Source organism: Hypomesus transpacificus, chromosome 1, assembly GCF_021917145.1.
Source record: "Hypomesus transpacificus isolate Combined female chromosome 1, fHypTra1, whole genome shotgun sequence".
Lineage (NCBI taxonomy): Eukaryota > Metazoa > Chordata > Actinopteri > Osmeriformes > Osmeridae > Hypomesus > Hypomesus transpacificus.
Window position 1 is genome coordinate 9,408,718 of NC_061060.1, and position 15,872 is coordinate 9,424,589.

The 15,872-nt window shown below is 42.8% G+C and overlaps 1 protein-coding gene across 7 annotated transcripts; it reads right to left on the reverse strand.

Moving 5' to 3' along the window:
• Window positions 1–436: 436 nt before the first annotated feature.
• sept6 (septin 6) lies at window positions 437–15,581 on the reverse strand. Of its 7 annotated transcripts, none has more exons than XR_006956822.1 (11): window positions 15,479–15,581; window positions 13,808–13,922; window positions 12,030–12,225; window positions 10,686–10,872; window positions 8,985–9,146; window positions 8,096–8,192; window positions 7,045–7,213; window positions 6,591–6,723; window positions 6,281–6,471; window positions 5,359–5,416; window positions 437–3,926 (listed from the first exon to the last, which is right to left on the reverse strand). XR_006956822.1 is itself a non-coding variant. In XM_047030497.1 (11 exons), the coding sequence occupies exons 1-10, from the start codon at window positions 15,506–15,508 to the stop codon at window positions 4,979–4,981; spliced, it is 1,284 nt and encodes a 427-aa protein (XP_046886453.1). In that variant the 5' UTR covers window positions 15,509–15,581; the 3' UTR covers window positions 437–3,926; window positions 4,943–4,978. The 7 variants fall into 7 exon arrangements, 5 of the variants coding, with proteins under 5 accessions (XP_046886453.1, XP_046886365.1, XP_046886205.1 ...); XR_006956823.1 differs by having other exon boundaries at window positions 4,943–5,416; XM_047030497.1 differs by lacking the exon at window positions 5,359–5,416 and adding an exon at window positions 4,943–4,982.
• Between the last annotated feature and the right edge of the window lie 291 nt (window positions 15,582–15,872).

The window sequence follows — 15,872 nt, forward strand, 5'->3', positions numbered from 1 at the left end:
CTGCAATGGGTTTTTTTCGTTCAGTAAAAATGTTTTGTCCCCTAAACATGTTTTGTAATGAAGCCCTCTGAGATATGCTTTGCAACGCTCAGTGATAATAAAAAAAAAATCGGAGCGTCTCGCTACTTCCTTACCAAAGATGGGCAAGGAAAGCATGCATACCATGCACACGGATGAGAGCGCTATTTCTCTATTTAAATAAATGTTGTATTGCTCCCACGTTCCAAATACACACGTTTTGGTTTCACATTTTGCAGCCCCTAAAAAGTTTTTGTGGTTATTCAATAGATATGATGGTGGCAATTGCAGGTTCCTAGCATTTGGTGGCACTGTTTTTACTTCACAATAATATCCTGAAATTAAATTTCACATTACAGGTTTGGCTGTATGAAGTAGACATATGCCTAAACAAAATAAGCCCCAAAAATATTACACATTTTAATTAATAATTTTATTGAAAATGTACATCAATGGGATCAAACTACAATCAGATATTTTATAAGCAATTTGTGAAGTGGTAGGGTTATGGACTAGGAGAGGTGAATTTGGCTGATGCTAGAAAAATGTATGTCAATTTCTTACACCACAATGTTACTTTACATAGAGAGGAGAGTCACGTCCAAATATCATATTTCATAAACAACAGGTCTCCACTTCAATACACAAAATATATCCTTATAAATTATACAAATGCATGAGTATCTTTCTGTTTTTCCACATCTGGAATTAAACTCCATCTCATTATAATATTTGGCAATATGGGTGCTAAAATTTGTGGATAGAGCAAAAGTATGCATACTTGGAAAGAACACACAAGATAAGCACCGGTCAAACAAAAGGAGTATTTAAGAAAGAGTGCAAAACAGATCTGTAATGGGTGAAAACAACAATGGAGGGAAAAGTCAAGTTCACATGATAAAAACAAAATAAATCAAATAAGACATGCATATTACAAAATTGGCAGGTGAGAATTAATGCACAATGTGTAAGGAGCATTAAATGTGACCTACATGGTATTTAATCAAGGAAAACCTTTGTCTTTTGTCACCAAGTAGCTTCAAGACAAAATAAAAAAATCCAGCAAGGCATAATCAAATAAATGAGAAGGAATACATAGGCTATGTTTTATCTTCATTTGGATAGCAATGATGGTACAAAGTAGATCACTATGGACAGAATTTCCTAAGAAATATTTAACAGTACATGTGTTTAACTTTAACAACACAAGTATGTCTTTGGGCCTAGTATTTGTTAAATATTTGAGGGAAAACTACCTTTTTTAAGAGTATTAAGAATTTATGAAACAAAGCCCTTGTCTCCGGTGGCAAATTGAAAATGATGATTGTCCAAAAATGTATGTGATGCTAAATTAATGAGGAACCCTTGGCAGTAGCAAAATGGTTTATGAACATATATTAGTTAGCTGTGATTATCTTCTACAACATTTTTAAGCACATGCATAGACACAGCTTTGTTCATATTCACCATGGCCGTAAATGTATTTGTACAGGCCTACCACTTGCTGAAGTGTACAGTTATTTGGTGGCAAAACATGAATACAAAATTAAATACCATGTGAAGCCCACATAAGGCCATATTCAATAAAGCAGATGAGATGGAAGTTAAAAAAGGTTGATGCAGTGAAAAAGACAGGAAGAGGTCTTAGTTCTAGAGAGGAATGGGTGCTTAGTTCTTGTTGAAGCTGCAATCCCCTCTTCAGACAGGTGGCCAAGACAGATTAAAAGAAGCTAAAGAGAAAGAGAGAGAAACAGATACAGTAAGTGCAGGTTAGAAGTCATACGTAAGAAGCCAGCAAGATCATTTTACCGGTGGAAAGATTCAATATCAAGACTTAAGACTTTGGATAGTTCAGTCGGAAAGCGGTAGTGTTTTGCCAACATTACTATCAGAGAAGACTTAGACGTATGAACTAAGGTAAGACTGTAGCACACACTGCTTTGATAAATGCCTACATTTATGTTCTTGATATGCATTAGATTGATTTTAAATAATAACATGTATATTGGTTAACTGCAAATGCAACAATGCCCTGACATTGGAAACACAGTGGTGTTTGTTGTCAGTTAGTCAATACTACAACAGAGCATAAACGTGATAGTGAACAACAATGATCAACAAGTGTCTATTTAAAAAAGCAAATATCAATGGTCATATTGGTAAAATCATCACAAAAAAACGCCACATAATAAATTAGCATGATTTTAGTCACACAGCAGATGTAAAAGCACAAACAAATAAGCAAGTTGCCCATTTAGTCTCACAGCAAGTATAGAAAGGTTAGAGCAGCAGTGAAATACATATATTCTTTGGTTAATACATATTATGCAGAGAACATGATATTTAGAAAACATTGTAGGGTGGGGTCCACATAGCCTCAGCATTGGGTACTCGTTGTGCCCATAAAGCCTGGTCCCTTAGCAAAGCTTGGGGCGGAGGACCTACTCAGTGCAGAGCCAGGGATTACTGCAAAGGAAAGTGAATACACACAGAGCAATGAGCGGATAATACAACACACATTAAATACTCCCTACCACCACATGGAGCTTAGATAGGACAACCGTTTACTGAGACAGAGAAACCTGAGACGTCAGGGTGAGAAGCTGCACACAGCTACACGCTGTGTGAGAATGTGTCAGACCAAAAAGAGGAAGACCATGCCTCTGTGTGAGTTACACATTTTGATCATTTTGAAGAAAAATAAAGCAATTACCTTTGGACTCCTCAAACTCAAATGTCTTGTAGTGGGTGGGGTACACTGGGGTTTTTGAGCATGGATACACTTACATGCTTAAAGTGGTTCCGGAGATCCTTTTATGGACAAAACATATACTATCTAAGCATAGGTGAGACTCAAATCCAGTCAACCATTTTGGTCTAATGACTGAGATCTTTCAGCATTTAATCTGTGCACAACAGCCACACACTGAGATTGACACCTGAATTATTTCTCATATACACCCACTGTACTCAAGAACTGTGTTACATTGTCCCATTGTAATACAAATTAATAGTTTTCACAGTTAAAACATTTGAAATTTGCCCTTTATTACCTTCGGAAATAAAGTTTCTTTTGTTTAACATTGATACAAATGCAATACTGATTTCCATGTGATTGCTATTTGGTTAGATGGCTTCAAATGTGATTTAGTGCATAGGAAAGTCACAGTTGCACTGACAATATATAAAATAATATTTGTGAAAATGTCAAAACGTGAAGGCTAAAACAAGTAAGCAGATATGGCGTAACAATCCATGATTCATGTATGGCAGGAGAAGATGAGAGTATTAAGCTAATGTTTGCACATGCACCATGCTAGAGTGAAACAACATTAGCTATAGAATAATACCACTCTGTTCCAGGGTGGAGTATTATGTGAATGTATAGCCTCATACATTAGGATTTTTTATATGACTTTCTCTTTATAATAATTGTCTAGAACATAATTCAATCTTTGAAAGGACATAAGTGAGTAGTGTGGAGAGTCTAAGTAACTACGCAGGCAAGCACACTCTATTGGCTTAGTCATACTACAGTTTGTGTTTAATCTCTGCATCGAAAAACTCCTGCCAGTGACAAAGCATGTTAATGTTAAACGCACACTCAATCATGCTTAACAGCTACACAGATTTTTTTTCTAAGGATAAGATACTTTCCATAAAAAAGCTGAATAATGGCTTGCGCAACACCATACAAAAAACAAGCATCTTTAGCACAAAAAAGGATGCTTCCGAGTCAAGGATTCCATTCACAGTAATGGCTTGATTCTTCCACAAAGCAGGGGGCATATGTGGGGTTGGAATGGGGAAAGGGTGAGGGCAGGGCAGGGCAGAAGCACTGCAGGGAGGATGGGGTGAAAACTCATTCACAGCTGGTTGAGGGTGCACTTTTCTACGGGAATCCTGAACTGGAAACGAGAGAGAAGGACCGTTATTGCTTTCTACGGGTTAACATCAACGCTAGACATTCAGTAACATCAGAAACACAATCAGATCTGGGTTAGTAGCAAATGACATGTTGAAGAGAACATGTATTTAGAGTAAGGCATAAACAGACATGTATCCCTGAAGGGGATACATTAACTTTTCTGAGAACTAGTTTATCAGCTATACAAGGGGTTTAGACTTTTATCAACCCAGTTGTGGTTTCAACAGTTGATGTGGTTGTCTCACGTTGCTCATTTCCTGACAACATGGCTGTGCATCGGCGCTGCTGAGAAAGCAGGCTGTTTTCATCACTTTGAACGGAGACAAGCTGGACCGAGGAGTGAGAGTTTACACAAGCTGTGAGACATACGTCTTCCTTTCCCCTCCTTTTTCCCCCCCATGGGTATATCTGCAGGAAAAACATGCTGCAGCTCTCTGTGGACTTGCTATTGTATCTACATTGGCAATGTTTTCTGTGTCCTTGTAAACAAGGATGGGCCTTGAGGCTGTATGAGCCTAAACTCTGCCTATTCGACTCTGCAGTCTCTGCTCAGGCCTGAATGGCTCTCTGTGTTCTGGTTGGGCAGGGCAGGAGATGGCAGGGGAGGAACACAAAAAGTAGATTGTTGTGGAGTCCGGGGGCATGAGGGGCAGAAAATATTATGGGGGCTAATGAACTGGCTGATACAGAGGCCAACCCCAGGACATGATCTACAGCTACGCCAGTATGCTGCCCTCCAGCCAAGCTGTGGGTGGATATACTGGTGTTAATAATGAATGCTAATAGCATAAAGGCTCTATGTGGACTCTTATCTGGGGGGGAGATAAAACGCAATTGCTTAAAAAGTTAAACTACCTTTTAAAAGGCAAAACTAACTGATGTTACTTAATGCTTGAATGGTTTTAAATGAACATACATTGACATGGGTGTTCTCTCATGTACTTGTGTGCATTTGTTGTTGGTAACCATGGCAGTAGCTCAGTGAACAAGCCTTACCAGCATAGGGTGTCTCATGCAGCATGCAGGGAGTAGTTAACTGGAAAACATGGATGCAACAATATTGACACGTACATTCATACATACACATGCACATGCCCCCGTGTCACAACTATTATCACAGAACAAACATGCAATAATCTGCATGTCTTTTGGTTACTGAGGAAACTGAAGACCCCGTCTTTGGATTCAAGGATCTAAACGAGACCACACCCCCTCTCATCACCTAGTCCTAGGAAGTCCTGTTTGCCTCAGTTACCCATAGACATGGTGTATGGACAGACAAAAGGGCCCTGTGTTTGAAGGAACACAGTTGCCTGGTGGAAAATCAAGAAGAGATTTGGAGACAGCGGGGGAAATGACAAAACTGTCAGGGAAATAACCAAGAAAGAAAAAAAAAAGAAAGAATTAAGAACCTTCTCAGTGCAAGTGTCTTCTTCCTTTCTAATAGGTGGGTGACAGGGGTCACATCAGCTTGAATACACAATCAGGAGTCAATACCGTCATGATGGGGTCAACACTGTTAACATACTGTAAAACTGATGCCGTCTATTCTGACACCACTATTTTTCACTTGGCCGTCGACAATGACCCTTACCACAAGGCCAGATAGAGTCCCTAGTGGTGTTTAGGATTCAGATACTTGTGGGACTACATAAACAAGCAAGTTCATATCATTAGCCTCTCTAGAATTTAGTATGCATTTTTTAAGTTTCTAAGTGTTTTCTTCCTGAGGAGGCTGTAACTCAGTGCCATGTCTCATTTCTGGAAAGTTCTATTCCACAGCTGTAAATGGAGAGTGATCCCCTGCTAGTAAGTCTTCAAGATCAACATCCATCCTTGCTCCAGTTCTACTTAATCTGAGTCAGCTACGGTTGATCAGTGGTTATCTATTAGAGGCAAAGCCAGTGCTCAGTGATAACATGAGTGGGACAAATCAAAACTGTGCTCACAGTTCAAGGAATGCGTCAACACAAGGCATTTGAACATTTAAGGAGACTGAGCGTGTTGATTTGAGTGTGTGCCAGGATTCATATCTTAATAAGTGCAACATCACACAGTATGGTCAATTAAAGTGGTCAATACAATGACACATTGTGGAGGAAAAATCACATTGTGACACATCCCCAAAATATTCATAAGGCATCAGCACAGTTAATTGCACATATTATTGACAGTGCTCAACAAAACAAATAATCTCAGACAGAATTGTTTATAATGTTAGACTTGGCTCCTTGTGGTTTGGAGTTTTAGCGTCGAAGCTGCTCCATGTGCATCCTCAGAAGCCCTGAAACCAACACCTGCCGCTGTGAAGACGCAAACAGAGAGGCTACTTACTTTTTCCTCTCCTTGTCGCGCTTGAGTGTGGTGGAGCCCCCTGCTTGCTGGGCTTGGTTTAGCAGGAGCTCAGCAGCAGTCTTTTTCTGCTTGAACATGTTCAGCTCATCGTCCAGGGACTTCTTCTTGTCCTCCAGCTTCTTCTTCTCATCCTGGTGGAGCTTCTTCAGGCGGTCAAACTTATCGTGCAGCTGTGTGAGCGAGGCAAAAGGGAAGACATGTTTCATAAATTCTCAGAATCTCACACGGGACCCAAATTTACTTAGCACTGATGTCCCATCTGTCATGCTGGCTCCACACGAGCACACACCTCTTTCTCTGCCTCTTTGAGCTCGGCCTCCTTCTCCTTGACCCTCTGGACGAACATCTGCCTCATCTCCTCCTCCTTCTTCTGCAGCTCACCCATGAACTCGTTCCTCTTGGCCTCGTAGGTCTCCTGCAGACTGGAGTCCAAACAGGGAGGAAGATAGGAGACAGCGGATTATAAAAATGAACCCGTACAAATTAAAACGAACGAATGTTGTAAAGGTAGTCATCGTACTGTACTCATTTAGCAGATGCTTTTACACACGCTACGTCCAGTGCAGGGGAGGATTCTAACCTGCCACCACTTTAATCTAAGGTCAACTGCTCTAACCTTCCATAAATATATATATTTTAAGTATATGACAATAAAGGTCTATGGGGAGAAGGAAAAGATGGAAAGAGGTAGGAAGATAAGTTCAAACAGCCTTAGGAGAGTAGGTAGGGGGCGGAGGTCATACCTGAAGGGCTTGCTGTCGGGGTCTGTGTCCTTGAAGCCCATCTCCTCCAGTTTGCAGCGGCGGTAGAGCTCGTAGTGCCGTGTGTGTGTCTGCTCCCTCAGGTCCTCCATGTTCACCCTGATCAGCATCTCTCGCAGCTTCACAAAGTCGCAGTGGTTCTCGTTCTCCACTGCCCATGACAACACAGTGACCTGCGTCAGAGCCAAGCTACTTGCCTACATGCTCTCCAATAACTGACAAGCGCCATGGGTGACCCCTGATTCAGTATGGATTGAAGCAACGATTGTGACTGAACAGAACAAAGTATTTACACAATTGATCACAGGCATTACTGATACAGTACAACCACCACTGGCTACTATGTTTGTAAGCATGCACATGTACACACAATAGTTCAGAGACCCATAGATGTTCAGTGGCCCTTGGTATGTCATGTGCACACACGCCCACAGGAAGTAGTCCATTGCACAATGTCAGAAACAGCCCCAGGCAAACGCCACTGCATTTGTGTTGGGCAGAGCAGAGCTATTGCTTGTTCATAGACAACTCTCCCACACACACACACATTCACAAACCCACTACACAGTGAATGTGATAAGAGCAGATGGGATATGGGAAATGTGGGGGCAGTATCATGTCATCTTAAACTCTCCCCATCTGTCACATGCAAACCATGTTATTTGTCTAATGCCACTGTCTGTTAATGACTGTCCCTCTATTAGTTGTTTGATCGATAAAAATGATTTCCTGTTTCGCCTTGGCCAGTTCAAAACAAATCAATGTTATCCTTGTCTGTGACATGACTGTCCTTTTCCATCTCTTTACCATGTCAGCTGACAGCTGCTGTGGCTCCAACATACATGTATGGAGGAGCAGCCAGCAGTGTTAAACAGACACACATTAACAAAGTTACATAAGCTGCTACGGCTGAGCTCTCACTGCGTGCTTCAGTCGGGGAGGGAAATGAGTGGGAGGAGAGGAAATGGCGGCAGAGCGGGAAGATCCCCCCCTCCCGTCTCATTTCCTGTGTGGGGCGTGACCCCCGGCTTACCCTGCACCGTCCCCCAGGGGTACTGTCGCGCCTTCACCATCTTGTTGCCGATCTTCACCTCTTCGGTGCTGCCTACCACGGCGAAGGGCAAATGAGCCTACGGAGGAGCACAGACATCGGAGACGAGCGGTGTCAGTGTGCCATCGACACCTGGGTCCCCTCCGCTATTCATCCCGCCTGTGTGTCTTTCTCTCACGTCACACGAACACCACGCTGGCACACAGTATACAATCTGCCTTCTGTGACAACACGTGATATCAGCCTGTTAGCACACATTTTAATTTAGCTTCATAGGGACTTATTTTACACTGGATTGTAGCAGCCAGCGTGGACAGTTAATCACATATAAACTGTGGATAGGGTCATGGTAGACGGGTATGACATTAATTCTGGATGATTTTTAGAGAGTGCCCTGTGATGTGATACGGCCAGAGGCTCTGCCAGAGGTTAGGGTCAGTGGCCTTTTGTTGGAGCAGTGGCGTCGCTAGCTGAGGTAATTTACTAATGTTATCAGCTGAATCGTCCACAGGCAATGGCCGCCATCACGCCTCGCGGCCAGCTCGGCTCGTTTGTCAGCGGCTACAGGCTCTTTCCCACACTGAGAGCTTCCTGCAGCGAGGGCTGGCTGATTGTACGGGGACGCTCTGCTCCCCTCCCAGTGTGCTAAGGTTTCCTCCCAACATGAGTGGACACAGACAGCACTGCCCTAGTGCTGCTTGTTGTTTCAGGGTTCTGGGAATGAACTCGCACTGACACTGGGACAAGAGTGATGGAGCTAAGCCTTCAGAGTCCTCACAATAGTACTTATTTGTACTATAATATCTACAGGATTCTCCATAATGGCTTCTCACTACCTTTCTAAAAAGGTACCACACAGGTTTTAGCTTACGTTCATGGTGGAGTTGATCTCTGCCACCGTCTCGTCGTCAGTAGGGAACTGGTAGATCTGGACTCCATTGCTGACCAGCTCACTGGTGATCTTGATTTTGAACTTGGTCAGCTCACTTTTGGAGATGGCATCTGACTTGGCAATGATGGGAATGATGTTGACCTGTAAATGGTTTGTTTTTAAGATGAGTGACAGCGGCAAGACTCTGACACAATGCCCACAGACACAGATATGTATATAGGCAGCGTAGGAAAAGGACAAGCACAGCTACCTTTTCACAAAGGCTAAGAAACTAGAACATAAGATACCAAATCTGACCTAGTTTTTAAACGGATAATGTAAGAGAGGTCAACCCTTACCATTCAGACCATGCACCCCCCCGTACCCCTCCACACACACACACACTGCCTTCCCCCAGCCCTGTCAGGTTCAACCCAGCTGAGTCTGCCCCTGGGTTGTGAGAGCAACTCCTGTGCAGCCAGGCCATTACATCACAGCTAAGCCTGCTAAGACAACTGGGGAACATCTGGACAAGACAGGATATAAATAGACCCTGGGATCTCCCCCACCCCCTTTTCACTGAGAACCCTCGATTTGAAGGAAGGAAATAATCTGGGGTTTGAAGATTCAATATTAGTATCCCGTTTTAGAAAAGATGAAAATGATGCTCGTCTCTTTCTATTCTACCAGAGCTATCTCTCTTCGGCAGTCCTCTCTCTAGCTCCGGGGATGTTTGTGAATAAGGCACTTACAACATAATCAGAGCGCGGAGATAAAAATAGTAAGGACACGGTAGTGTAGCGCTGCCAGAGAGCGGAGGCGGTGGACGTCCTCCTTCTACTCCATATTCTAAAGAGCTCACCAAACACGGGATGAACCATCCCATGGAATGAGAGCTCAGTGAATTGCAGCCATTTCAGAGGACCACAAGCTCCAACCAACTAAGTTTGCTGCAAACAAAACCCATCTAGAGGGGGGTTGAGAGAGAGGGTTGGTGCGGGTTTGGAGAAGGAGGTTAATACTGTACACCTCCACTACATTGGAGCGTGAAGGAAGGTTAGACACTTGTTAAACTACATTTAAGAAACATCTACGCATCTCTGAGGGATAATTCAGTCGAGAGACATGCAAACACACACACACACACACATCACCGTCGCATCACTGTGGTCCTATCTCCTACGCCCCTCAAGCCTAAGGCTGTAGCCCTTCTCTAGCAGTCCTCTGAAGATGAGTCAGGATGGTAGGCGGATGCTCGGGGCTGTGTGGATGTGTACACAAGAGAGGTTCTGCTCTGGATCACACTGCAGTGAGAGACTGCTGGGTGGGCACAGCTGCTCTGGCAAACAGTAAACGAGGCCCTTTGTTCCAACGCCAGGAGTTCTATGCAAATAAGGCCATTCAGGAAGGGGACCTCGGAAAAAAACAAGTCAACCGTTACTGAGACGGCATGCAGGACCTTAGATCGGTGTTTCACGGCTGACCTACACCAACGCCATAACTGTCCTGGAGCCCATCTGCGATTAGACAAATGGCACAGAGGACCAGTTTATGATCCATAACTGAATCCTAACAAACAGCAATGCAGCCTTACAAATGAAACAGAAGACGACTCTTCAACACGTAGATGGCTTGGGGAGAGAGCTGCCTGCACGTCGTGAGGCCAAATGAGCAGCCTTCCAATGGATGACTGTGTCTCACCTTGCTGTCCAGTTTCTTCATGGTGACCAGGTCCAGGGATTTGAGGGAGTGTCCAGTGGGGGCGATGAAGTAGAGGCAGGCGTGGATGCGTGTGTCGTGGTAGCTGTGTAGCGTCCGCTTGATCTTCAGCTCCTCCTGCAGATAGTACTCAAACTGGGCATCGATGAACTCCACAATGGACTTGTAACTGTGGGGAGCACATGGGATGGTTCAAGACAGAGAAAACAGGTCTGACATCTGTCCCCATGGGAGTTACTCATCGGATCCCTTTGCAGGCTTTTATTTACCCATATTTTGAGCCTAAAGGGCTGCTTAGTGTGTGAACAGGACTTTCTTAGCTAGTGATTGAGGCCAGTTTGTTCCTCAATACTGGTGAGAGGGTGAGTGAGTGTCTGTATAACTAAGCTGCAGTTCCCAATAAGGAATCGGCTGAATTCTCAAAACTGGTGTCTCTCGTTAGCAGAGAATCACAAGTCTGAACTTGGGAGGGATCTGGGAAGACATGGATCAGTGTACAGGAGAACATCAAAGAAATACCACCGCCGGCCAAGACAGGAAAGATGCTCTGCACCACTGGATGCTGATTTGGGTCTGTGATTGAACACAGATCCCCACCCCCACAGCAGCCCCTAGCCACCCCCCTTCCAATACAGTTACTGTTTGAGGAGCTGCCAGGGGGCTGCTCACATGGCTGGCCCAGGGCTGGCTCTGTCTGTCTGTCTGTCTATCTGTCTATCTGTCTGTCTGTCTTGTTGCAGCTAGCGCTCAAATTCCACTCATCCACTATTAGATTCAACACTGCTGTGAAGTCTGTCTCTGAACCTGGAGCTGTGACCTACAAGAGGGTTACAGTTCATGAAACTAGCACAGCCACGCCCTCAGGCCCACTAGAGGAACGACAGGCCTGGGACTGAGGTTGGAACTGGAACTCACATGACACCATCTTCTGTTTGATCTCCCATGATATGGGGGAGGGGGGATCAGATGACAGCAGACAATGTGACATCATCTTTTCACTATATAACTTCAATTGTGAGAGAAATGACAGAATTGACTGTTTTAATGAAAGGATGAATCCCTTGACTGAGCTTGCCCAGTAAAAGCTGTATTAAAAGTCATAGTACCCACTAAAGTATAATAGAACATGTGATACACTCTCTTATTATCACACTAATACTCAATAAAAACAGGTATTAGTTTTCATGCAATGACTAAAGACAGTTGGATAAAGCCCAGGTGCTCATGGCTTAGGTTATCAGTGACAAGCTCATGCTGCCCTGGCTGGAGGGGAAGACAACCAAGGCTAAACAAACACAAAGCTTTGCACAACGTCTCATCTCTCACCTGTCCTCTTTGTTGATCTGGTCTCCAAAGCCCACAGTGTTGACCATGGTGAGTTTGAGACGCACGTTGCTTTCCTGGAGCTCGTAGGTGTTGGACTTGAGCTGGACTCCAGGCTGGTTGTGCTGTGTTGGCTCACCCTCGAACTTGGTGTTGAACAAGGTGTCCATAAGAGTGGACTTCCCCAGACCCGTCTCCCCTACGACACAAATGTCATATGTTTAGCTTTGCAGCTTTACTATGGCTTTCACTTAACAAATAATGCCTGGTATACTGTTGTATTTCAAAGTCATTCTTTGTTAAGGGTGCTTTTGAGCACAGAAAGCAAATTTTTCATTTGTTCATTGCGGCTAAAACAAATGCATTTTTTGTCTCTTCAATTCAAACAAAGAGGCTGCAGATTTCTGTACGCCACCAGAATGTTAATTTTACGATCACTCCCTAATTGTCACTTCCTCTTACATTTTTCTTTTTGAGCCTCTCGCTTGAGTTCTCCTGAGCTTTTGTTAAGCAATAATTTGCTTAATAAGGAGACAAAAAAAGATAAACTGAAGAAATCGGTAATAACCTAAATCCTCTTCAAGGGCGAGTAGATTAAATGTGACATGCTGCAGCTGCACAGGACCTCAACCATCGTGTTGGAAATGTGATTCTGTGTCAACAGCGAGGTATTCTTAACACACACTAACGTTGATTTCTGGAGAAGACCACGAGAGAAAGGGCGGTAGAGAACTGACTCACTGATGGTCTGATGTATTCTGACAAACTCATGCTGTTCGAGGCTGTCAGCTGACTGAGTCAGTGCCGTTCCTCTCCCTGTGAGGAAACCTATTTATGTTCCTCAGGGCTCCATCTACACACACAGCACACCAACAGGGCTTTGCACTCACTCAGTGTTCTCAATTCTAAGCCTTTCACTTTTGAGTGCATACTAAACAGTGGTGAGTAATGGGACAACTCTATCCCAGTATTCTCTCCTCCCACTTCCTGTGCCCCGAGTCCACCTCAGGTTGTTGTGAAGACGTTTCCGTTTCCGTGGACCCTCGTCCTCAAACATCTTGGCCATCTAGGAGCATCTCATTTGAAAGAACTCCAGACCCAAATTAAAACTGGGTCCACCAAGGGAAGAAGAGAATCAACTTGGAGACCAATCATAATAAACTCTAATGGAGTCAGGCAGTTGCACATTTTTTTCTCCCTTCTCTGTATCCGCTGTTTTGTTAAGACCACAACCACAAAACTACATGTCACATTTGGAAACTTCAAGTTAAGCTTCTGGAATTTTACAACTTGCTCTCTAACCCACACACCAGACTTAACTGAGATGTTGCGTAGTTTATATTTTTGGTCCCTGAAGGACAGTGATGAAGAACATTGAACCCTCCTAATACAGTTGAACGAGACTAGATTTCTCTCCTATGAGTTATGACCAATCAAAGACGTTATTTACACTTAATACACAAACACAAACAAAAACCTAAACCATAAATAATTTACAGCCAACACATCATTCAACTATATTGCGATTGTTTGAGGCCTGCAAAAGCCTGTGTTGTGATGTTCCATTTCATTTTTTTTTCAGTATTTCACATCTGAACCCAGAACATCTTTCAACAGATGAATATGCACATCCCATAATAACCTAGTTTGACCAATTAGATATCCATGTAAGTCAAACAGTCAGATAATTTGCTTTATAAGTTGTGTAAAAGCCTGACATGCATGAAGGTAAATAAGTCTAATTTTGCCTTGAGTTGGAAAATAAAATGCACGACACTCACCGACGCAGAGGATGTTGAAGCAAAAGCCATGGTTGACAGACTTGTTGACCAGCTGGTCAGGCATGCTGTCAAAGCCAACATGGCCGGCAAGAGGTACAGCCCGAGCACCTTCTCCCTGCAGTTAAAACATCAATCTGTTTTAGGACATCTGAATCGCAGTATAATTATCCATAAGGTGGACAGTAGATTGTGATCTATCAACTTAATAGAACACAACAGCAACATTATTTTCAATACATACTACAGGTGCTCTGTGATTCACTTCCTGTTTCCTGTGGCACATTTTCTAACAGCCAAGACTGTGCAAAACCACAAAGTACATATATGGACAACGACAGTACATTTTGAGAAACACATTATACAACCAGCCCTGATGAAAAACAACACAAAGCGGCCTAAACCCTGGTATATTGCCAATGAACAATATTCTGCTGTGTGTGTGTGTGTGTGTGTGTGTGTGTGTGTGTGTGTGTGTGTGTGTGTGTGTGTGTGTGTGTGTGTGTGTGTGTGCGTGTGTGCGTGTGTGTGTGTGTGTGTGTGTGTTAGAAGTAAGGAAGTGCACATCATCGTGCATCCTCTACTCTACATCTATACAGGATGGCGAGGTGCAGAAAAGCAAGCAAGGAATTTAGATTACATGCCAAAAGAGCCCTACAAAGTCATTCTTACCTATCCATTACATAGCCTATATATCAAAACGTAAAATAGTTTGCGGATTTAACAAACTGTTAAATATCTTCAATAAAAGCTAAATCCTTCAATATTTTTGACTAGGCCTAGTTAGATTTTGGTTTAAACAGCTGAAAGGCTACTAGGAACAGCAGAGGGCAGTTCTTAACTTGACAAACACTCCTCTGCTGGCCTACATATGCAACATTCCAAAACCGAATGCTTAGACTACTTGGAACACTATCTAGAATTATTATATAGCTAGGCTCGTGATTGGTGGTCATTCATTGCTCCACTGAGTGAAATTATTTGCCAAAAGTAGGTTCGTTGCCTTCCATTGTGTAAATTCTGAATTGTAATTGTCAAATTTTGTATTAGCCTAGGTTAAATAACCTATGCTATAACGAACGAGATGGTTAGCCCATTTCCACGCTAAAAATATTTCACTATGATTAGACAACGCCCGAGTCAAATAACGGTACTGACTTGACCTGAAACAATGCGATCAAATAGAATCGAACACGAGAACAGTTACAACTGAAACGTTGATAATGTTTTCACATACCGCTAATGAGTGTGGCCTATTTATTGGTCAGTAATGGTAATATGAAACTGAAAGTATATAAATCCAATCCTGAATTTAGCTATTTAGCTATAGGCCCATCATAAGTTTATTATGTGATGGGAATAAAGCATCGCGCACGCGGACGATTGTAGACCATCAAACGTTGTTACCCAGTTAAGATTAAGATATGATAATTTAATATAGGCTATTTAGCGGAAAAATTCTGTGATAAATATGGTGCAATGGTATAGCTATTTACTAGATATGTGATATAGCATGAAGCCTAAAGGATCTAAAAGGATTTAGTTTCACCTCGTCCACATTTGTTCTATAGCACACTATAAGTATTCACGGTGTTTAAGTCCAATGGTTTTCAAGAAATTGCAGCAAATAAAACAGTAACGCATCTTTAACTGTGGAAGCTATAGGCTACTCACCGCTTGCCTGGCTATTTCAGTGGCCGCCATGGTACTTTCAGTAGACCCTATGCCAGCCCAGGAAGCCGCACAAAACACATTCGACGGAGATGGCCTCACACACGAAAGAATGTACCACTTCGTAGATCATATTCTGGAAATCAAACATGACTGCAACATGTTTATGCAAAAAAAATTATCAGAACTTTCCACGATTTTAAATAGTACATATATACATTTAAAATACAATTAATTAAAATGGCAAAGAGTTCAATTGACAAGGCAAAAACTAGGGTTAGGATTAAGGTAACCTCCCCTTGTATTTCTCTTAATGGTATATACTGAGCAGTAAACCGTAGTGATTCTCCAAATGTTTTTTGTTTTTTTCGCTTAACACTCAACAGTATGTATACTA